Source organism: Eucyclogobius newberryi, unplaced genomic scaffold (assembly GCF_026437365.1).
Source record: "Eucyclogobius newberryi isolate DKJ021-1_F unplaced genomic scaffold, fEucNew1.0.hap1 SCAF_20, whole genome shotgun sequence".
NCBI lineage: Eukaryota > Metazoa > Chordata > Actinopteri > Gobiiformes > Gobiidae > Eucyclogobius > Eucyclogobius newberryi.
In genome coordinates, this window is record NW_027315835.1 from 25,130,137 (window position 1) to 25,153,552 (window position 23,416).

Genomic DNA, 23,416 nt, shown 5'->3' on the forward strand with positions numbered 1-23,416 from the left:
GCTGTGCGTCACTAAGGAATCGTGCTTTGCTAGCTTTGGTTTGCCAAGCATGTGGGCTCAGCATATAAGTTAGCATTAGCAGATAACAAGCAGTTTATCACAATATCAAGTCAGCATTTGAGGAGATATTATGGTTTTCTGTTTATATCTTTTTGCAGTCTTGTCTGTGCCTGTGTTCTCCAATCATTTAGCTGTGATGTTTAGCTCCCCCTTAGCTAAACCAAAGCGAGCCAGACCACTTTGGCTCTGGATGCTACTACTTTGCAGGGTCTGCGTTGGACCCCTTAAACGGGCACAGTTCACTTATAAGATAGTGGCGACACTTTCAAAAGCAAACGAGCGGAAACATGACTTCAGTGTCCATTGAGTACCAGATGCGAGTGGTTCTCCTGTCTTATACCTGTTTATGAGCTGTGAGTAATCCTGTCACAATTAATGTTACGTTACGCATGACAAGTCTCCACATGTGCGTTAAAAGCCACAGATGATTCACAGCAGTTCGTAGGATGTTCATCTTAACGGCAAAGAAAGACCAAACTACGGCAGTGTTCACAAGAAAGAGCGATGTTGACACAACCCATGACACCAGTATACTTTTTACAGAAATTACTTTTTGGACATTTTAACCAACCAAAATGTTGTATCCTCATCAAAAAGTCGTCTGGAGTTTTGTTTCATTTGTGCATGTTTCAATACTTTAGTCACATCCTTATCCATGAACCTCACTTCACCAAACTTGTTCTGATCATGTACCACAGTTACGAGATGTATCGCAATTGAATCAAATGTGAACGATTACCATTTGCAAAGGCTGAAAATATAATCTAATATTATTTCCTTTGCAAACAACAAAATACACACCTCCACTGGGTTTGAATGTACACAACCTGCTAACCCTATAGATTAGACCTCAGTCAGTCTCTCAAAAGGCAGTGCATCCAGACCTTTTAGAAATGAGAATTTTTAACTAAATCATGATTTTCAAACTTAAATCTAATCACAATAATGTGTCCACAATCGTGCATCAACTTCTGTTAATCTGCTTAATCAATATAACACAAGCAGATGTAGTTTTTAGCATGTTACAAACTGCTTTCTTCTTAAATGCTAGTCGAGATGAAGGCCTTTATAAACATTTTGTATACAACTTTCAAGATAACTTAAGGGCAGCCGCGGTGTTCTTATACACAAATCACTAGAGGAAATACCAATTAGGGATATCCAATATTTGACTTGCGTTGGCTAATAACCAATACTCTGGCCAATATTACTTTAAAATCCATGGCAAGGGTAAGACATGAAAGTTGGAATTGCAGGGGCAGTACCAGATTTTTTTCTTATAATAATGTAAAATGCTGTTTGTCCCAGTACAGATATATTGTATGTGAACAACTTGTTTTTAAGACAGTGAAAATCAGGTTCTGCACCTTTATGCTATAGTTAAGTTATTAAATTAACTAAAATGAATTCTATTTTGTAAAAATTAAACAAGCAAAATGTATTTACTCAGATGTAATATCATATTTTGATGATTGTGTACACAGCCAACTCTTTAGCTTCATTGCTCTTCTCTTTCCATAAGAAAAAAATATTGAGCCAATAATATAATATATATCAGGACATTTTTACATTACCGATATCTTAAAACCCCCAATATTACAATACTTATCATAGCACATATATATATATCTCCCATCCCTAATATCAATGCAAAGGGGTACAAGGTATGTTAAAAACCCAGAATAAAAGCACAGGCCCATTTATGATATTGCCCTGAGCTTATGTATATACTGTATGGAAAATATATGAATGGAAAAATTACAACAATAAGGACATGCAAACCTGTAAACATGCACCAAAATATACACCAGCAAAATAGATGTTCTGTATACTGCGTCCCACGCATGTAGAGGAGGTGCAGTCCGTCCCATGAGCTCCACAGTGTCCGGGCCTCAGTCTGCAGGCTCAGCGCACGGAAATGTCAATCAAACCTACTAAAAAAAACCTTGGGCATATCTCAGTAGATCTTATAAGGCGAGACTGCATTTATTTTTCTCTGTAAGAATATTTACGGTAGTTAAATGTTGATATCAATTTGAAGCAGCACAGCCGACAGGGCACAGCACGTGGAGGAAATGATCTATTTGTTCACTTAAATCTGAAGTTTGATTACTTTTACAGTAGACTGTTGGTGAGCTTTCAAACATCATATTTGAAAGTTAGCAATAACGTGGTGTGGTCCAGTGATCAGTGGTTAAGGCGGTAGCACATATGCCAGGCTCCATGTGCAGCCGTTGTGAGTCCTTCCTTCTTTCTCATCACCAGTTCATGCTAACACTGTCCTGTCTAATAAAGCCAACAGGCCCAAAATAACAATAAAAAGTTAGTAAAAATGTAGCTTTCTAAATAGATTTCCGTTTCATGATACTGCCTGGCTAGTTCTTTTGGTTGGCTAAAAAGTGTGGATGTTCATTTACCGTCCCATTCATTCTCATAGGGGAAGCAGCAGAGTCATTAAAATAAAATCATATACATCATGCAAATAAACATGTTTCTAACCTTATGTGCAATGTAACCACTGTAGTTCACCAGAGGAAAATGTGTTTATAAAAGTAGTTGTTTCTATCAAACTTCACAAATCTGCATACAGAAAATAATTTCACCAATAACTGTATTATTTATTTTCTATTTTAAATTAAATGGGCTGTACCTAATTTTTTTTATGTAATAAAGTAAAATGTGCTTTTCCCCAGCACATATACAGCTCATTGAAAATGAGACTACTGTGTTCTGTCTGCTTCTAATATAGAGCGTGTTATTCTCCACAAAGTAGGAAGTGCGTTGTTAAGGTTTGTTTCTCTGTCTGTATGGTGGGAAAAGCACTTACAAACTCATCCCAGTGAATAATTAGAATGGTCAGAATGCAGGGTTTTCACATTATTATAACAGTAAAAATCTTGTACAGCCCTTTCATTTATGTTAGCCTTTAACTTTGAGATACAAACTTATCCTGTGGTGAAGTACGTACATGGTACATAAAGTCTGAAACAGGCTGTCATTTGTTACTGTCCACTGCCAGATCTTTACACATTGATTTATATTAGCATTACTAATTCTCCATAGAAAATGAATGGATCGGTATGAGGATCCACACTTGGGTTAGGGTTAGGGTTAGAGGTAACAACAACCAGGGGAGGTTTGTGAAGGGTCCTATTGTCTACTGTAGATTGTGGCTAAGTTCTTCTTGCTCTGAGTGAACAGCAAGGTTGGTAAAACTCAACATAAGCCCATTCTCCCAACAATGTTCAAACTTAGACGCTGCTGAGTGGAATTGATGATTGACAAAAAAACCTAACAGGACCAAATTTTATTATAAAGTTGCTATGGCTCTCAAAAAGGCCAATCCTTTGCTTATTCTATTGAGTAGGTTGGTTGAATCTGCTCCTCTGTTTCCTCGTTCTCAGTTTCTGTGGCAGTTCCTTCGCTTGGTGGGCAGACTTCTTCAAGAGCTCAGAAGAAGCTACAGCAGCTGGACTTTTCCTTCTGCGCTTCAATGTACTCGTGAATCTTAAACTTTGGCTCACTTGTGTGCTGGATGGCTCGGCTCTTCAGTTCTCTATAAAACAGCAGAAAAGAGTTCTTACACACAGGTTGTGTTCACGACATTATAGAGTGTGTGAGGTTATCGTTTCAGATGGAGGGCTCGTACAAAGCTTTCTGATGCGACAGTGAAAAAAATAACTTTACAGGAATTATATAGTGAAAAATAACAGAGGATAGGCAAACGGCACAGATTTTTGCAGAATCAATAAGGCGAAGGACTAAACTAAAAGGTTTACTAAAAGGTAAAAAGCATTTTATTCTGAATTATACAAGAATATTCAGTGGAGATTTTGTCCGTATTTGAAAGACACGTGCACGTTCAGCATTAAACAGAATGTGAATTTACCTTTCATCCAATATAATGGAAAAAAATAATAATAATCTTTATATTTTAAACCTTTATTTAACCAGGTTAAAAAACTCAACTGAAATGCAGAAGTGGATTAATAATGTAATATTAATTTACATTTACAAATCATTCATGGATAGTACTAAGCTTTTCTCAAAGTCAATGAACATGGATTTAAAAGAGTTTAGAGGGACCAGCTCATTTGCAGCTTATTCCAGTCGTTAGTGGCACTGAACTGATCAACTCAGTCCAAACTCTGCGACTGCAAGAAATGGTCCTGAGATCGAAGGCTATAACTGGAATCATGAATCCAGGTTAAATTACCGGTATGACTCTTATCTCCTCCCAGAGTACTTTTTCTACAGTACCACGTATACATTCTGTGCATGTTGGACAAACATTGAAAATATTATCACTTTACCTATTGATATTCTCATTGCACTACAAACATTTGCTTTAGCGTTTGAACTGGATTAACCTGAAGCGCACATTAATAGATCATTGGTATGTGCTAAAACACACTGATAATGAATGACAAAACTTCAGACATTTTACACAGAAGAGTTTCTCCGAAGTCAATTGTGCAGGTTTTGTCGCACATTGTTTGGATTTTTCTGTATGAGGCTTCTGAATTGAAAACATTTAAAGTGTTCCTAAAAGCACAATACTCTACTAAAAAATCTTTAATCAGTATTTGCGGAATGATTTGCATATATATATGCATAAGTATACATATATATACACCAGTTTACCCAGGTAGGCCCCATATTGAACTAAATTGAGATAAAGAATGTGGATCTGTTAAATATTTCTTCACATCACATAAACTCGATCATCTAAAAAACATTGCCAAAATTAAAAACATAATGTCCCAACCGGACTTGGAGCGACTTATCCACGTATTTGTCACCAGTAGATTAGACTACTGTAACTGCTGCTCACTGGTCTCTCCAAACGAGCTGTAAAACAGCTGCAGTTCATCCAGAACGCTGCTGCTCGAGTCCTGACTAGAACCAGGAAGTATGATCACATTAGTCCTGTTCTCAGGTCTCTGCACTGGCTCCTGTGGCTCAGAGAAGAGACTTTAAAACAGCTCTACTTGTCTCTCCATGGCCTAACACCAAAATACATCTCAGACATGTAAGTGCCATATGAACCATCTTGCACTCCTGCCTCCTGCTGGTGCCAGAGTCAAGACCAGACATGGAGAATCTGCGTTCCAGGTCTATGGGGCAAAGGTCTGGAATAGCCTCCCCAAAGTCGTGAGAAAGGCCCCGCCCCGGCTGTGTTTAAATCCAAAAAACTGTTTTGTTTAGCCGCGCCTATGACTGACATACTATTACCTGGTTTTTAATTTTTAATTTAGTTTTGCTGTCAGACTTTATAACAAACACTGTTAGTCCTGAACATGTGCAATACTGACCTAACCATGTGCAATTCCGTCATATGTGCAATTACTGTCGTGATTCATGTGCAATTACTGTCGTGATTCATGTGCAATCCATGTGCCGTCGTGTCACATATTCATGTGCAATTACTGTCGCGATCACATGCAATGGTATTTATGTATTTATTTATTTTTATCTTTATTTTTTTTCCCCTCCATCCCTTGTTGGGAAATGGGAGGTTTTGTTTATAGGAGATCTTCTACTGAGAGTGTTTTTCAGACTTCCTATAAGTGATCTGTTCTTTTCTTCTGTATCTACCTCTGTATCTTCCTGCGTTGCAACAATGTAATTTCCCCATGTGGGACAATAAAGGAATATCTTATCTTATCTTAATATTTTAAAATACTACATTATTTTTATTCTTTACTTTACTCTAATGTACATTGTTTTACATTTTTATAAACTGCATTGTGTTTTTACTTTATTACTTGTTTTAAATTGTGTTTTAAGCTCTGTAAAGCACTTTGAATTGCAGTTTGTATGAATTGTGCTTTATAAATACATTTGATTTGATGTTTTTAGGTCTGTTTTTTAAAATGTTGTTATTGTATTTGAGCACATGTAAGAAGGGAGTTTTAAATTTAATCTTTGACTTTCTACCCAATATGGGGAATGATTTATGTAAATGACAAACCATTTGGGAATTTTAAGCTTCCACGATCATATGGAAGGTATAAGCCAAACAAAGTGTTACCCCGACAGCGCTTATGTGTAATATTTCCAAAAGCATGATAAAAATACAGGACTTTTATCTTAAGAAGTACTCACTTGGCCACTGCAATAAAAGCCAGTTCCACGTTGACTCCTGTTTTCGCACTTGTCTCCATGAAAGGTACGGAATATTCCTTTACACAAACACATTTTGAATAAGGATTTTGTTATGATGGTGATTTTTTTATGCACAAGACTCACTCTGGCCAGTCGCTCTCCCTCTTCTCTCCTGATGGCCCGCTCACTGTTCATGTCCGCCTGACCACAACAAGCAAAACATAAAACAGTTGAGAAAAACTGAAGGTACGTTACAAAAATGAAACACACAAACATTTGAATTGACAGCGCCCTCTACTGTTGTACTGTTGAATTAGAGTACACTTCAATCATTGGATGAAAGAAGGGAACAGCGCTGCATTTTGTTTGTGTATAAGGCTCTAGTTGGCATTAGCCTAATTATTCATCACGTTTATTGCACATCAGATCAAGTATTCACCGCTTGAGGTCTCAGGACATTTTTATTTTACAATCGTATCAACGTATCAACACAGAGACGGGAAAAAAGAAACAACTTTGCTGCTATGGAACAAATCACAGAGACAGGGACTACCCACAGTACCGATTGCACTTGTTTTATATCATTTTTAACTCATATAATAGGTGTAAATGTGTTTTTATATATTGGTTAATTTGATTGAATGTTTTATTTGTGTTTTAGTATCATGTGTTTGTCTGTTGTTTATTCCGTGTTGTGTTTTAACAGGGACCCATGGAAAAGAGAACTTTTCTCATTGGGTTTTCCTGTATAAATACATAAAATAGCCTAGTAAAGTAGCCTAACTGAAAACTGAAACTAAAAGAGAAAAAGAAAACCTCAGAACAAAACCAAGACTTGGGATTTGATGTCGATGTTGAGGGCCTCTGAAATGTATTTAGTATGAACAATTAACCACATATAATATATATAATTATTGACAGTGAAACTTTTTTTCAGCTCAGAGTTCTTTGCTAAGGTTAAGCTCTATCTACAAAAGTAGTACACGTGTAGTACACATGCTGGTGACGTCACGCTGGGACTACTGTGACTCACTGTACTACGGTCTTGATTCCCCTTCAATGAATAGATTGCAAAGTCCAAAAATGCTGCAGCACGGTTGCTGACAGGAACCAAACACTTTGAACACTCACTCAAATCACTTCATTGGCTGCCTATTCTATTTCAGAATAAAATTCAAAATGTTATTACTTGTATTCAAACCTTTAAAGGGCCACGCCCCAGAGTACATGTCAGAGATGTGCCGTTCATACTCCTTAGAACCTTCAGGTTGTGTAACCTTCCTTTGAAAATTACTTCTACCAGCTATATTCAAAGTTAAAAATTACAACTTATACGTTGATACGTTGTAATTTAAAACGTTGAATTTTAACACAAGTTGAGTTTTGTATTTATGTATATTTATTAGGGCTGGGCAAGTTAACGCATTATTATCGCGTTAACTCATCACTTATTTTCCGCGATAAATTATTTTAACGTGCGTTAACGCAGGTCGGATTCCCCTGGTCCACACCAGTTCTAAAGACAAACGCACCGGACGCACGTTCTCGACGCGCCGGACTCATGTAGAATACACTCAGCAGCAGACGTGCGTCCGAGTCGTCCTGCACATGCTCAGTGGAGGAGTTGTGCTGTGCTGCTTTTCTCGTGGTGTAAATGGAGTTTAATGTTGGACCATGGCTTTGGTTTATTAACTTTACAAAGTCAGCTGCTAGGCGCCAGCCGAGCCAACGAGGCTCACCGGGGGCCCGTGTGAGCAAGTCCCGATGGGGGCCCGTGTGAGCAAGTCCCGATGGGGGCCCGCGTGAGCAGGTCCCGACGGGCGCCGTAGCTGGGGAGATCCGCGAGAAGGGCCGGGCGCGCATCTTTATCAGATGAAAACGTGAATAATCTGGTGCCTTAGCAACTGGCTTAGTGCAGAGGAGTAAAAAAACATCTACAAACTTTTCTGGTTCTTTTCAATGCCCTGGCAGTGGAAATAAGCTTTAGTTTTGTGTTTGATAACATTGTTTAAGTTAAAATGTACACAATGTATTTATTTATATTGAACTGGTTAAGTGTTTGTTTGCACAACTAATGTTATGGCGCTTTAGTGTCAAGTTCTATGAATGTACAAACTGTACTGAAGTGTTTCTGGTTTAGGGACATTTGGTACTGGACTGGTTCTGCTGCTCCTAAAATGTGTTTTTAGTGTCTAATGTTTCATGAGATTACAATGTTTCTGACGTTACCTCTGAAGTCTGTTCATCTTTAATGATTGTGGCAAGTGAATACTTAATATTTTATTTAACTGCTACTGAATAAAAATGCTGATGCACTTTACACTTCTTTTGAATTCATTTTGAATTTTGCATGTAAAAATGCGATTAATCATGATTAATCAGGGAAATAATGCGATTAATCGCGATTAACAATTTTAATCGTTGCCCAGCCCTAATATTTATGTTACTACTGTTTTATTTGTATGTACAGCACTTTGGACAGAGGGGTCTATGTTTTAAATATGCTCTATAAATAAAGCTTGACCTTGACCTTTGGACTAACGCAATCTGGGAATCAAAAATAGATGTGTGGATTGTCAAAAATGTCAGCGACTATTTGTTTTGTACAGTTTGTTTTTACTTAGTTTTTATGTTTTGTATTGCTTTGATTTTTTTTTGTGAAGCACTTCTCTATAAATAAAGGTTGATTGATTGATTCAAAAGGTTCTGAACTTTAAAATGAGTTATGTCTATTAAGTGATGCTGAATAGACTAATAAAATGCGTTTGATGCTGATTGGGGCCAGTTTCATCCAAAAATCTAAAACACAAGTGTACATTAGCGATATTTTACCAGATTTAATCCTCAACACAATAATTGTTCGTGCTCTGATAATAACTGCAACAAATTTGCATTTAGAAGTAATGGAAATAATAAAGGTACACTATTTTCTTGTAGAGCGTCCAACGCCTGCTTGTCTTCATGGAGTTCCGCAGTGTGGCATTAAACTGACATTAAACTTATCTGTCTTCTATCTGGAAACTTGCAGAAAATGTTCATAACATTGTAGAGAATCTTATCTGGTTATTCATACATTCATTCGTTCATTCATTCATTTTCTACCATTTGTTCACATTAGGGGTCGCGGGTGACTGGAGCTTATCCCAGTGACTTTGGGCCTTAGGCGGGGTACTACACACGCATGTGTTTGGATGGTGAGAGGAGCCGGAGAACCGCAGAGAACCCACGGTAACACGGAGAGGACATGCAGACTCCACCCAAAGAGATCATGTGATGTTGGTCTGGCACGGGAATCAAACCCATGATCTCCTTATTAGGAGGCAGAGCTCTAACTGCTCTGCCACCGTGCACCCCATGTCTGTTAATAGTTCTAGAATACATGTAGGGTAGATTGTGTGAGCTGTGTAAAAGTTGAGTCCTGCTATTTTAGTGTTGACTTCCAGCTTCCCACTCTCTCTCACCTTGTTACCTAGCAACATGATGACGACGTCAGTCTGTGCATACTCATGAATCTCTGTGAGCCAGGCCTGAAACACAGAAGCAGACAGTCAAGTCAGCACAATTGCAAAAACTATTTACAAGAAAAGTTTTTTTATTATTTTTCACCCCAAGACTCTGAGCAATAAAAATTGTCCAAAACTTGTAGAAAGACATTTTCAATCAAATTTGTTTTTGTTGTTTTTTCGTAGTTTCCTCGAAGGGTGACAGTGAAAGGCAGATTCAACAATGTTCATAGGAAATTGGCAAATGTCCCAACATCCCCTGCCCTTAGACCCTCCTTCCTGGCAAGGAAAAACACATTTTACCATTTTCAAATTTTGTCCGAATGCAATCTCCATTATATATGTCCGTCTAGTACTGAATTGTCGGTTGAGTTTGTGTTTTTTCCCTGCAGCCGGAAGAATGTTCCAGAACGACAGGACAGTCCCAAAACCATGGTAATGGTGGGCCACCTGGCAACCACAATTTCTTCATCGGTCAGCATTTCCTCAGGAATAGTGAGCACATTGACATGGTGTTATAAAAACATTTGAGAAATTTAGCCAACAACTTTCCCTTAAGTGATTGCATGGTTTATTTATAGGTATATATACCTATATATTATAGGTTTGGCGCTTGACCCCAGCAGAGAACGATGAGCAGGTGCATATGATAGGAATCTTCCAGACTGCTGAATGGCGTGGATGTTAAAACAAGAGGTGCTGAGCCTATCATTGCAGAGCAGGGGGTTTAATGGGTTTACTTTTACTCATTTCTCAGAATAGTTTACTCTTAATCCAGAATTTGTTGGCCCACCACTTTGTACATGGGTACTTGACGTGACGTAAATGTTTGCCTTTACTTTCAATAATTTCAATAATTTGAATGTCTATATGTTTTAGGCCAGACCTTTAACACTTTGAAATGGAAACATTGAAACTGTATATAGATAGATAGATTTTTTGATAGTTACATGTATTTGTATGTGCAATAAAGAGATTGTAAATGGCCATTATAATACTGGTTACCCTGTCATAATAGACTAGGCTTATTATGAACCCTACGTCCATGGCCCTATGACACCTGTGCACCAGCCCCTGCAATATCATGAGATCAAGACGAGATCAAGGCAGCGGCGGTGCAGCCGGTGAGAGTCCAAAAACCCTAGGGTTAGGGTTAAGGTTAAGGTTAGGGTTAGCCATGAGGCTATAACGGGTTCCTGAAACTGCGCGGCCATTTGACCGCGCCGCGGCTCTCCAGCCACGGCCTAAAAAAAACGTGAGATCTGTCCTGTCCCCATGTCGCTGTGTGATCTGAGGCCTCTCTGTTCTCGGGCTCAAGCAGCGTTCAGGTTGATTCCCGGCCGTTTCTCAGCCGTCTGCTCTCGCCAACGATACAGCCGCAGATTTTGACTGTTTAAGTGTAGTTGGAGATGTAATCGCTAACTTAGATTCGGGAGCAGGACCACGCCTCAACCTCTTACTTCCCCAGCAACCACACCTCCACTCTTTAACCACGCCTCTTATTACCCAGAAGGCCTTTATATGCAGAGGCCAATCCCAGCATCTCTTGTTGTCTCTGCTCTCTCGACAGAGAGACACTCAGTACAGCGCGTTCATTCAAACCAACCGTGAGCCATTTCCTCAGATTCTGATCCGTTCCCAATCTGAGCAATTCAGTCTGAAACATTCAGTCGGTCAGTTCCCCAGGACTCACCCAGCGTGATTCCACAGCCTCCAAACACCATCAGCTCCTCCGCACCTGCGTCTCTCACGGACCCCACCTCCGGGACACTCCATGTCACCTCCGGGCGTTCACACAGAACACTGACCTCCACTCCACAGCAACGGCCTGGACCCACGCGCGCTCCTTCTCTCTCTCTGCCCCTCATTTTAACCGGGCGCTATCCGAGCTTCCGGAGCGGGGCACGGCTCCCGCGCCGGCCGGCGCGCTCCGTGTGCCGTTCCGTGTGCTGCGCCCAGGCGCGCGTCTCCACTCAGGTGGACATCAGAGACCGTACCGCGGCGGGCGCACCGGGCCGAAGCCGGTGGACATTTCTTTCAGACGCTACGTCAATAAATATTCATGTTTTCGTCAGCCTCACTTCCTGGTTCCACGTCTGTCCGGAGGCGCGCAGCCGATGACGTCACCATTGCTCCACGGGCCGCAGCTCGACCTTTCAGCTCCCCCTGGTGGCGGGAGCCAGGTTGTACAACTCAATTTAAAGCAAGATTAAACAACGTTCATAGGGACTCCCAGCTTGTCTTAACAATGTCGAGTTCAAACTCTCCCTCTTTTCTCAGACTTTCTCATCAATTCTCATCACCTTTGCTGCAGCACTCGACTCCCTCAACATGCTTTCCTCTATCCCTCCTCTGTACCTACATTCTACTGCATGTACCATCAACGTACCATCTTCTACGTGCTGGCTCTTTACCATCCACTATCATTCCGGCTTAAGCTAATCTTTCTTTCGGCCTCTGTTCATGCTGTTCATCGTTCCTACTCTTCTCACGTGAACTCTCAAGCTTCCTTTTCTTTTCTCATGCAACCTTCACACCTCGTAGGCTCACAATTCATACTTCCACTAAATTACTTTCATGTCACATTCAGCTGTCTGGCTTCGCCGCCACATGTTAGCCACAGGTATCTTCAAAGATTCTGTTTCTAGCATTGCAGCAGGTTCTCATCTTCTCATTCGCATATTACCTTAAGTAAATTTTTTCCCCAGCTCTTGCTTTTCATGCTACCTCAAAACCATGTTTGCCTTGCAGCTCAACGCACAGCTCAACGCACAGCTCAACGCAATTCGCATCTCTCAGCTCAACGCACAGCTCACAGCTCAATAGCTCAACTCACAGCTCAATAGCTCAACTCACAGCTCAATAGCTCAACTCACAGCTCAATAGCTCAACTCACAGCTCAATAGCTCAACTCACAGCTCAATAGCTCAACTCACAGCTCAATAGCTCAACTTACAGCTACAGCTCACTGCTCACAGTTACAGCTCTGAGCTACTACTCTCAGCTACAGCCCTCAGCCAACCCACATGTCACAACTTGCAGCTCAGTTACAACTACAACTACAGCTCACTCAGAACCCGCCGGCAGCATGCTCGCCCCAGAGCATCAAGCATTCACGCTCGCCCCAGAGCAGCCTCGCTCGCCCCAGAGCATCCACGCTCGCCCCAGAGCATCCACGCTCGCCCCAGAGCAGCCTCGCTCGCCCCAGAGCATCCTCGCTCGCCCCAAAGCATCTGCGCTCGCCCCAGAGCATCCGCGCTCGCCCCAGAGCATCCACGCTCGCCCCAGAGCACCCAGAGCATCCAGAGCATCCTCGCTCGCCCCAGAGCATCCAGAGCATCCTCGCTCGCCCCAGAGCATCCAGAGCACATCCTCGCTCGCCCCAGAGCATCCAGAGCACATCCACGCTCGCCCCAGAGCATCCACGCTCACCCCAGAGCAGCCATTCATCCCTCCCTTCATCACTCATCCCGCTCTATTCCCCCCCCCCCCCCCCCCCCTCCCCTTCCCCATTCATCCAAACCATTCGACCCCTTCCCCATTCATCCCACATCCCACTCAAGCTTTTCCGCATCCTCAGAGCCCCGCCCGCAGCCACACGCTCGCTAAGAGCCCCGCCGGCAACATGTTCACTCCAAGCACGAATCTCATCAGCAGCAGCGCCCACGCGCTCGCCCCGACCCACGGCAGCGTCCTCATGCTCGCCACAATCCATGTATTCATTTCCCAGAGCCTCTCTGAGCCACCGGGCACAGGGACGTCTACCACAGAGCCACCGGGATACGCCCCTCTGATTCTCAACAGTCTCTCCTTCGACCCTCTGCTCGCACAGAGTCCGTTCTCCACTCGATCTTTCGACTCTTCATTCATCCCTCCCTTAATCACTCATCCCGCTCTATTCCCCCCCACCCCCCCCACCCTCCCCTTCCCCATTCATCCAAACCATTCGACCCCTTCCCCATTCATCCCACATCCCACTCAAGCTTTTCTGCGTCCTCACCAGGGTCTCATCGGGCACCGGGAAGCAGTCTCTCTCCGGAACAGTCACCGGGCACCGGGATGCTCATCCATCTCACATTCCCTCCTTCTTTGCAGAAGAAACATCTCTCAACGTGCACCTTATCCACCGCGCATCGGTTGGTGCATTGAAGACCGGCCCCTTCCAACCCATTCCAGCTGCCGTGCGCACTGGACGGTCCTCAGGCGCTTAGTCTCCTCTACCAGGCATTCACATAATGCCAGAATTATATACCCCACTATCGTTCTGGACATTTTGGGGGTTTGATCAGTCGGAAGGCTTATTCAACACCTCTCCAGTAGATCAATAAGGGATATCTTACTATGCGCAACTCATAATACTCAGTCTATTCCCCTCTATCAATCTGTCTCCTGCATTGCTCATACTCAAGTCACCGTAATTGCCCAACTCCTACTCTCGATTCACCGTCCCAAATCCGACGCTCTACGATCGCTTCAATTCCTACTCCTCAATACTACTACCCTCATATCTTTCATTCCTCTCATTCTCAATCTCATTCATCTCAATTAAGTTCCCTCATTCATCGCTCATATTGACTTCTTTGCTACCTGCAGCTCGTCAACTCCTAAATCCATGCAAACATTTCGCTCTCCACTCCGGAGAAAGGAGACTCCACCATAAATCCAGTTCTATCGACTGCTCGTCCAATCCTATCACTCTTGCATCTTATTCTCCATCTGCTTCCGTCGACGACCACAAACGCTAAAACATTATTCAAATGTACCAGAATTAACCCTCGTCTCAGTAACGGATGGACTGCTTTCGATTTCATCCAGCTACTCTTCAAGAGTGCTTGGCTATCCAGCTCCTCTTCCCCCGTGCCACTCGTAACATTATTTTCAGCCAGGCTTACGTCAAGATCCAGATAGACTTCCTTCATTTAAATCATTTTGGGGGTTCTGAATCGGCTGGGCTGATTACCCGAGACAGAGCCCCCATCCTGAGTCTCTACCCAGCCATCTCATCGATCTCTCATCGATCTCTCGTCGATCTCTCGTCAATCTATCAATCTCTCTCATCTCATCAATCTCTCTCATCTCATTGAGCTCTCTCATCGAGCTCTCTCATCGAGCTCTCTCATCGAGCTCGCTCATCGACCTCGCTCATCGACCTCGCTCATCGACCTCGCTCATCGACCTCTCTCATCGACCTCTCTCATCGATCTCATCGACCCATCATGACTTATCAATAAGCATTCTTTCGTATTTCATTGTTGTAGCGTGGTCCTTGCTAGTGAAACAAGTCTTACGTTGTCATGGAACTATAAAACATCCATGCATTTGGTGCGGAGGGGAGGAAGGGGGCGTATGAATACGTCACACCCGCCATGTAAAGTCCTGTTCTGCTACAGTCAGTTTAATCTGCACAGTTTAAGGTAAAACCTGCCAACCTTTCCTGTTGTTTAGTCTGTTGTGTCTGTTCTATGTTGTGTTGGAGTGAGGAGTTTGGCTTGTTTGATGCTAAAGATTTGAACTGGGTATTGCTGGATTTAGCTGGTTTTACTGTGTGATTGTAGCTGGTTGTTTTGGTGTGGTTTTGATACGTTGTTAGTTTAGTTTTTGTGGTGTTGGAATGATTTATTCATGGCATCTTGGCTATTGTAGACCTATAGTATTTGTTGTCTGGATTCGTAGAATGGATTAGTTGGCGGCGTATTAGAAAATACCTACATAAAACACCCCCTTCCTCCTTTTTAGGGCCTTATAAACCTAGCTGCTTAAAGCCTGTACACACTCCACAAGAGCCACACATCAAACCAAACGTTTATATGGGGGGGGGGGAAACGGTACGGTCAGACAAGTTCAGAGGTCAAAACACCATCCCAAAATGGACCAAGATGGAGAAGACACTACTGCTGTGCTAAAATGATTTGATAACACAAAATATATCTGTGACAGACCTCTTTTTTCTTTTTTGCTGAGGTGATAGCGTTGAACTATTTCATAGGCCAAACATTATCCCTCCAGTTTCAAGATGGAGAAGATGGCCTTGTTTACAATAAAATGCTACTCTTTTATTTTTAACTCTGTCCAAAGAATCCTGTATTATGTGTATTTGAGCTTTTGCAGGCTTTGTGTGTACAAAGCTATTTTTATGTGCAATTCTCAAATGTGATGTTTTTTTTGCAGTACATCATCCGTTTTGTGCATCCTGTTTGAGAGACGGCGTGAAGACGATCAGAGCACATGGGCTTCAGTAAGCGGCAGATCCAATTCAACAGTCGGCGGGAGCTAACGGTAACTCGCTTGTTACGGCACCGAAATTACGCATTAAAGATGGCACTGTATTAAGTAAAACCACCTGAAAAGTTTTTATTCAAGGCAAAAGATTGGACCAAGTAAATAAAACACTTTGACAGTTTCTAGATTGCGTCAGGTCTTGATACACAAGGGGTGCACGGTGGCAAAGGCAGTTAGCCCGTCTGGGTCGTATTAGGTAACATATGGCTGCTGACCTAAAAGAGCCATTTTCAGGCCGCCCAGGCAATCGGTGCATTGTTGACTTGTTGGTGCACATGAACATGGGATATTTTACACAAATTAATCTACTTTGGCCCTGCGACGAGTTGGCCACTGTCCAGTGTGTACCCCGCCTAAGCCCAAAGTCACTGGGATAGGCTCCAGTCACCCACGACCCCGAAAGGGAACAAACGGTAGAAAATGAATGAATGAATAATCTACTTTAGCATTTTTACCTGCAAGACTTTCCCCTCATTCTCCATTTGAAGCAACTGAGTTCCTTCTCGACCGGAAGTGGGATTGCAACATTCAGAGAAGAAATTAATAAGCTGCTGAGTGGAGCATTTGTTGTGAAGATCATGAGTGCCCCCTTCAGGATCGACTTTGTGCAACATGATTTACTGAGTGGATGGAAGGCTAAGTCACTGTCAGGTGTCACAAAACAGCAGGCAAGAACCCAATAGCACGACACAGGAAACAGTTAAGATGTAGAAATAGGGTTTTAATTACCAGCAGAGGTCAAACAAGGTAGTAACTCACGTAGCAAACAAATGTAGCAGGCAAAAGAGAAGGCCCAAAGTCCAAAAGGGCAGGTCAATACATGAACAGGCAGGATCGGAATCAGAATAACAGGTTGCTGGATAGCAAGGGAAACACACTACAATCTGGCAAAGAACTGAGGGTAATGGACCGGTATATACTGAGGTGGGGCAGGCCAGGAGAATGTAATCAGCAATTAATGCAGAGCAGGAGAGGTGGCAGAGTCTGCTCTCTGATTGGCTGGCTGATGCTGAACTCTCCAAGCTTTCTGATTGGTAGTTGTGGCACTGAAGGGGATTGACCAATGAAAAAAACTAAAGCCTGGCTGAAGTTGTGACAGTCACTCTATCTTATCAGATGAGCAGAAGCATCCTTTTATTCTCTCTAAAGGGCAGCACGTTTCTAAGCTCATTCTGCAATATTTACACCAGCAGCTAGGACATGCAGGAAGAAAACATATGTTCTAAACTCTAAGGCAGAAGTACTGGATTACTAATGCTAACTCAGCATGCTAAAAGATTATTAACTACAAAGGTGGCCGATATGCTTGAGGATCATAGAAATTCATTGGGTTTTTAATCCACCCACTGCGTCCCACCATGGAAGTGTATGGGAGCGTCTCAACGAGATTATTCGGGAGGTCCTCTTCTCTGTCCTACAACAGCAGACACTAGATGATGAAAATCGGAGCATCAACCTGTGTGAAGTGGAAGCAATTGTCAATGACACAGGGTTGTGTCATCACAGGGGTGTTGGAAAATGTGGAAAGACTTGGAGGCTCTTACACAAAATCACATTCTGCTGCTCAAAGGGAAGCCCATTTCAGGAAAGTGACAAATGCATCAAAAAACGCTGGCGTACCTTTCAGATCTGTTCTGGAAAAGATTGATGCTGATGGAAATTTCAATCGGGGACGTTGTTGCAGTGTTGCACACAACTCCTCCAGATATTGGTAGGTCATAAGTACTTCCCCAGATAAGAATGGACTAGTGCGCTAGTGAGCTAAAGACACAAGAAAGTTGGAAAGGCCCATCCCTCCTTCCTTTAGGTTACTGGAAGTCACACAGTTTTTACCACTTTAATAGACCCGGATGGGTGATCCCCCACTTTTCTACTGTTCTTCTCTATATTTTGTGCCATCCATCTATTTCACCTTAGCCATATGGTTTATTTTATCTTGGAGCATCTACTTCAGCTGCATATTTAAATAAGAATCTCTCCAGAGTTGGGCCATATCCTACAATCTGGATACTGAAGCGTGTTAGGCCTGGGTTGCAACGACAAACAGTAAGGATTGAGCCACAGAGAAGACAAGGAGTGAAGCCCATGCTCTTCCTCCTGTGTGACCATGACACCAACTGCTAAACCCCAATTTAAGAGTAAGCTTACATGCAACTCTCCTTAGTGACTTAGTGACTCCGTTTTTGTTTGTTTGCTAATGTACTGCAAAGATAAATTATAATTTGAGAGTAGAGCTAAGCTGACATGCAACTCTTAGTGACTAACCATTTTTGCAGGGTTTGGTGTTTGCTAATTTACGGCTAATCTAAAATATAATTTGAGAATACAGCTAAGATCTCCTTATGACTCACCATTTTTGCAGTTTTTTTGTTTGTTCGATAATGAACTGCTAAGCTAAAATATTATTTGAAAATACAGCTAAACTAAATGCAACTCCCATTAGTGCCTAACCTATATTTTTTGCAAGGTTTGGTGTTTGCTAATGTACAGCTTATGTTAAAATATCATTTGAGAGTTCAGCTAAGCTGCATGCAACTCTCCTTAGTGACTGACCATTTTTGCAGGTTTTGTGTGTTTGCTAATGATCTGCTGAGCTAAAACATAATTTGAGATTACAGCTGAGTTTATATGTTGCATAAAAACTCAGCTGTAATCTCAAATTATAACTTTATAAAATTATTGTAACTAACAATTTTTTCCAGTTTTGTGTGTTTGCTAAACTAAAATATAATTTTATAGTAAGTAAAATGTAACCCTTATTAGTAGGGATGTCCCAATCCGATCACGAACGGAAATAGGGCGCAATCACATGGTTTCAGACTCGATCGAAATTGGATGTTGCATCGGATATAAATTTTACTTATTAGTTTGATCAGTACTTTACATTTCAAGCTTATTATTAGACCCTCACCTCGGTATAATTCATGAATGGATCACGACATTTTATTGCCGTAAAGCCCACACTTTATTGCAGTACACTCAAGTCTTGTTTTACGCCGTGCGACCCTGCATGCCCAGGGAATTTCGCGGATCCCACATAGCAGAGCGCATCAAACAGATTAAGGAAAAAATGCTCAACAACTGGAGTAACAGCAGCAGGTCGATGTAATTTTGCGCGACAACGCTGCTAATTTGAAGAAAGCTGTGGGTGAAACGGGGGTGCGGAGTGTGTCGCGCATTCTTGCCAACTTTGCGTACACGCGGCGTGACCGACACCCTGGCTACCTCGAGGAAGAACTCTCACCCCTGAACCTGATCGGGACATCCCTACTATGTGACTATTTGAATGTGTATTATGTTTTGACTGACAGATCTATTGGATTTTCAGGTTTGTATTTCTCTTTGCATGAGCTCTGATACACCACTCACTCTTCACCCCTGCACTCTTTACACCTGCATACGCACTGGGCGGTGGGTTTAATCCAGCCACAAAGGGGCGCTGCGTGTCCCCTTTGTGCCAGTCCCTAGCCTGGACAAAATGGAGAGGGTTGCTTTGACGTAAAACCTGCCTCTGCCTTTTGGTGTATGTGGGAACTAATTATTCATGTAATCATATCAATCATATGTTAAATGATGTACAATACCGTCTACCCTTGATTTTACAATCAAACTAGCACTTTTCCTTTTTTTTGTTTTTGTTGTTTAATCTTATAAAAAAAATCATAAAAGTACAAAAACAGAACCTGGCTGGACCAGAGAGAACTTAATTAATGAATGAATTAGAAATAAAGGAGTGCAGCATCCAATAAAAGGCTGCTATTTATCAACGCATGTCGCCAGTTTGCCTTTAGCAGCTAGTGGCCCGGAAATGATGTAGGTTTGTGTATCAATCAGAGTGAGAGTTGCTAGAGTGGCGCAGAGGCCAGTGTGAACTTAAGCTAAATATTTGAAAACTGGCTTTAATCAAACAGAAGGATTTTGAGTTGGAAAATGTATGAATGACCTGACAAAAGATGTTATTTTATAGATGCGCGAGGAGTGAGTCAGCTGTCATTGCATTCATCCAAAGGATAGGTTCACCCACGGATGTATTAAGATATTGGGTTCACCTTAAAGTCAAGCTCATGGTCTGGCCTAATGCGATTGTGTCGCTTCTTTACTTTTACAATACATCAAAACGTTTGACTATTGATGCAATTTTGTTTTTATACATTTCAAGACAAAGCTTCTAAATTGGCCCTCAGATCCATGGTGGCCATTAGTTCTGTTAATAAAACCATGGATCCAGGGCCGGCCCCAGCACGTATATAAAAAATGTTGTTAGATTTATTTTTGTCAATTCCAAAATAGTGTTTGGATACATAGATGGGGGAGCAAAACACTCCGCCAAGCAAAACATTTTTTAAATTTATTTATTTTTAAATCCAGAGGGGGGCACCCGCCTATACAGCCTAGTGGAAGGGCCGGCCCTGCATGGATCCATCGTTTTAAGCCTGTTCATGGCACTTCAGCTCGTTCACCTACAGGCGCTGATTGGTTTGGATGGATACTTTTCTGACCAATCAGCGCAAGAGCTGGGCTAGAGTGGCGTGTGCTAAAGTGTGGCCAAAGCTATTTCAAACAGAGGAAAAGTTAATGACCCGAAAATAGGTAAAAATTGCCGCTATATCCGACATTTCTGAAAGCTGTCGGTGCCCGTTGAGCCAAACATAAGCAGTTTTTAGTTACATTGCGCTCTATTGAAAAACGCTTTATGGGTCGCAGAGGAATTTTTTTTCTGTAGTACCAATGGACACTGGGATAGGACAGTCCCAAATGGTTTGCCTCCTGCTAACTACAGTTTTTCCAACATTCATCCCCTCCCTGTGAATAATGAGCATTTTGACATGATGTTATAAATAAGCGGGTCACATTCTTCAAACATACCCTGGCAGGATTAGTGATGTTTTGGCAATATGAACGAAAGCTTTTCTTTCACTCATGGTCAGTGGTTGGGTGAAGCCATTTATGATCAAACAGATGTGTTTTCTTTTTTTAAATCATAATGACAACAGAAACTACCCAAATGACCCTGATCAAAAGTTTATACACCCCAGTTCTTAATACCATGTATTGCCTGCTTTAACATCAATGACAGCTTGAAGTCTTTTGTGGTAGTTGTAGCTGAGGTTCTTTATTTTCTCAGATGGTAAAGCTGCCCATTCTTCTTGGCAGAAAGCCTCCAGTTCCTTGCATGAACTGCACGTTTGAGATCTCCCCAGGGAGACTGAGGCCATTTCAGAACCTTCACTTGTCTCTGCTGTAGCCAATGACAGGTTGACTTGGCCTTGTGTTTTGAATCATTGTCATTTTGGAACATCTAAGTTTGTCCCTTGCGCAGTGTCCGGGCTGACGAGGGAAAATTTTCCTCCAGTATTTTCTGACAACCCTGCATTCACTGAAATATGGAATATTAATTTTCACAAGAGGGGTATAGTTTTTCTCTAAAACTATTGCCAAGTCTTTAAGGAGAACCACACCTACAGGGTTCATAGAGTCATGGAAAAGTTGTGGAAAATGAGAATCCAATTTCAAGGCCCCTAGAAAAATGTTGTATTGGTTTTGGAAAAGTTTTGAAAATTTAGAAAATATTTTGGTTTCTAATTAAATGTCTACATTAAAAGATCGGAGCATATATATATAAATCGTATTTATTTATTTTTGATTTTTTGAAATATAAACATATTCAAAACAAAGAACAAGAGCAGAGAGCAGGAGCTACAAGAATATGATAATAATTAAAGCCGAGCGTGGCGATAAAGGCCCTCGCCCCCCTTGCGACCGCGGGGTACGAGCCACCGCGAAGAGCACACCTCTAATCCCCCCCGCCTACACAACCCCTCCCACACAATAGTACCAACTTCACACTACTTCATCCAACATTTTTATGACCACACGGTTTGAGATAAAATTACTGTATGTCCCCTGTGACTTTTATGTTCAGTGTCATGTTGAGAATTAGTGTTAACTGTTCATGACAAAGTGGCGGCGCAGGAACCAATCAGAGATTACGCTCCAGTGATGTACCTACGCATTTCATTACCTGGAAGGACCGAAACAAACCCCGCAACAATAAAAAAATCATCCGTACGCAGCTCCTCGAGCACATTATGATATTCACTCAGCTCTGTTCACCTCTGAAGTATCTGCGGGACCCAGTTGAGTGGAGTTTGTAAAGTAAATACACCAAAGCCTCTCTCAACCTGGTTTGCCATCTGACCAAGAGAAAAGCAATAGATCCATGGCAACACCGGGTAACACAACCACTCCTCCTCCTCTTCTTTGGTGTTTTATGGCGGTTTGTAAGAGTTACATTACTGCCACCTGCTGTAGTTCTACGTCTCAGACTTTAGCCTTTATTCTATTAATAATAGTGTAGTCCGTTTACTCACTCTAATGTTGTCAAAGGAAGATTTGCTGGTGATGTCATAGAGCAAAAGCAGGGCTGTGCAGACAAAAACAAAACAACAAAGTTTGTATATGACGTTATTATAAACTCAACATATAAGGACCTCACCATGTGCATCTCTGTAATAGGCATGTGTGACGCTCCTGAAGCGCTCTTGTCCCGCAGTGTCCCAGATCTGCAATACAAAACATGCTAGAGGATACACACCAGGCCTTTCAGTGCGGGATTTGCATGTTTCTCCCCGTGACTGGGTGGGTTTCCTCCGCGTACTCCGGTTGGCCCCATCATCCCAAAACATGTACAATAGATAAAGGTAGTCCTGACCAATTCTAGCACAAAATCTGTGTCGGGTGAAATGCTGTTGAGGTGCACTGACCTGGAGTTTGACTTTGACGTTGTCCACAGTCACCACTTTATTCTGAAAGAAAGAAAAAAAGAAGAGTTTTAAGTATTAGTTTGCAAGAAAGTTTGTGGGAAAATTCTTGCATTCTTGTGTTCTAAAACAGTGATGAAATGACCACCGTTGCCATACCTATGAACATTTCAACAAAAAACAATTCTCTTTTGAATGGTTGAGGGCTCCAAAAAGTTCAGTTTTGCTTTATTGGTTGCCTTATTCAATGGCTGTGCAAAGTTGCTGGATAATGGCAGAAACTGGAACACAGTGTCGTATTTGCCGATCCAGAGCATCCCAAACATGCTCAATGCAATGGGTGACATGTCCGGTGAGTAGGCCGGCCATGTAATACCTGTGCATTCAAAATGTCATCAATAAAATGCAGCGGTGTTCGTTGTCCATAACATACTTCTGCCAATATCATAACCCCCACCGCCCCCACTTGATCCACAAATTTAATGTCAGAAAACCACACAATGTCACACTAACTGTCTGCTGTGTGATAAAACGGAACATTTAAGAGTCCTTTTATTGTGGCCAGCCTAAGGCCCTAAGGCACAAGTGAAGGGATGTGATGCACTGCGTGAGGGAGTTTTATGCTCACCGTGAATCCAATGCCCACTGTGGCGGAAAAGGAGCCGGGGATAAACTTTCCCTGATCAAACTGCACCAGGAGCGAGG

The 23,416-nt window shown here is 42.1% G+C and overlaps 1 protein-coding gene across 1 annotated transcript in view; it reads right to left on the reverse strand.

Moving 5' to 3' along the window:
* Positions 1-3,336: 3,336 nt before the first annotated feature.
* Positions 3,337-23,416, reverse strand: part of LOC140368781 (ras-related protein Rab-37-like) — a 20,156-nt gene continuing 76 nt past the window's right edge. The window contains exons 1-8 of the mRNA XM_072455839.1: positions 23,340-23,416; positions 22,715-22,756; positions 22,447-22,513; positions 22,322-22,374; positions 9,630-9,695; positions 6,313-6,369; positions 6,169-6,245; positions 3,337-3,616 (exon numbers count right to left, since the gene is read on the reverse strand). The exon at positions 23,340-23,416 is cut by the window's right edge and continues 76 nt beyond it. Coding sequence (XP_072311940.1) covers positions 3,511-3,616; positions 6,169-6,245; positions 6,313-6,369; positions 9,630-9,695; positions 22,322-22,374; positions 22,447-22,513; positions 22,715-22,756; positions 23,340-23,416 — 545 coding nt within the window. The 3' untranslated portion in view covers positions 3,337-3,510. The remainder of the gene's footprint in view (positions 3,617-6,168; positions 6,246-6,312; positions 6,370-9,629; positions 9,696-22,321; positions 22,375-22,446; positions 22,514-22,714; positions 22,757-23,339) is intronic.